General features: G+C 37.0%; 1 protein-coding gene across 1 annotated transcript in view; it reads left to right on the forward strand.

The window, feature by feature from the left end:
* Positions 1 to 437: 437 nt before the first annotated feature.
* LOC119584952 overlaps positions 438 to 554 on the forward strand; it is a 1186-nt gene continuing 1069 nt past the window's right edge. Inside the window, exon 1 of the mRNA XM_037933551.1 lies at positions 438 to 488. Coding sequence (XP_037789479.1) covers positions 477 to 488 — 12 coding nt within the window. The 5' untranslated portion in view covers positions 438 to 476. The remainder of the gene's footprint in view (positions 489 to 554) is intronic.

The following is a 554-nucleotide window of genomic DNA, read 5'->3' on the forward strand; positions in this document are numbered from 1 at the left end:
CTTGAAATAAATGTGTTTCACTTTGACGCTTTTACGGAAATATGAAATCATTTTTTTTCTTCTTGATCTCTTTCATGGGGACTTGCCCAGAATGTCCGAAAAACAAATTTATTCGACGAAAATCTATATTTTCACTTTTAGGCTGCTTTTACTAATATATGCAGTTTCCATATACTATGAGGTCACTAGATGGTAATCACTTCATTCATTACCTGTTAACTAAACTTTAATATCTTGTTTACTAAAGAGAGAACAGATCAATTTTCAAACTAATTGCTGCTCCTGACTTTTTACACAGGCTTATGAAACTCATTAGTACATGACCGATAACAAAAGTACATCCACTTTATTATTTACATCGTAAGACGAAAAGAAATGCCCTGGAGGACGCACTTGGGCGTGGCCTCGTGACGTCCACCAAGTATATATAGCAGACGCACCGCAGTGTCCAGGAGAAGGACACATTCGCTCGAAAGATGAAGGCTCTGGTAAGAACAGAAACATTCCACTCACAAAAGATTTGAAAAAAGTGTGAAACAGGTTTCAATTCGGTG

The sequence above is a fragment of the Penaeus monodon genome, chromosome 19, assembly GCF_015228065.2.
Source record: "Penaeus monodon isolate SGIC_2016 chromosome 19, NSTDA_Pmon_1, whole genome shotgun sequence".
Taxonomy (NCBI): domain Eukaryota; kingdom Metazoa; phylum Arthropoda; class Malacostraca; order Decapoda; family Penaeidae; genus Penaeus; species Penaeus monodon.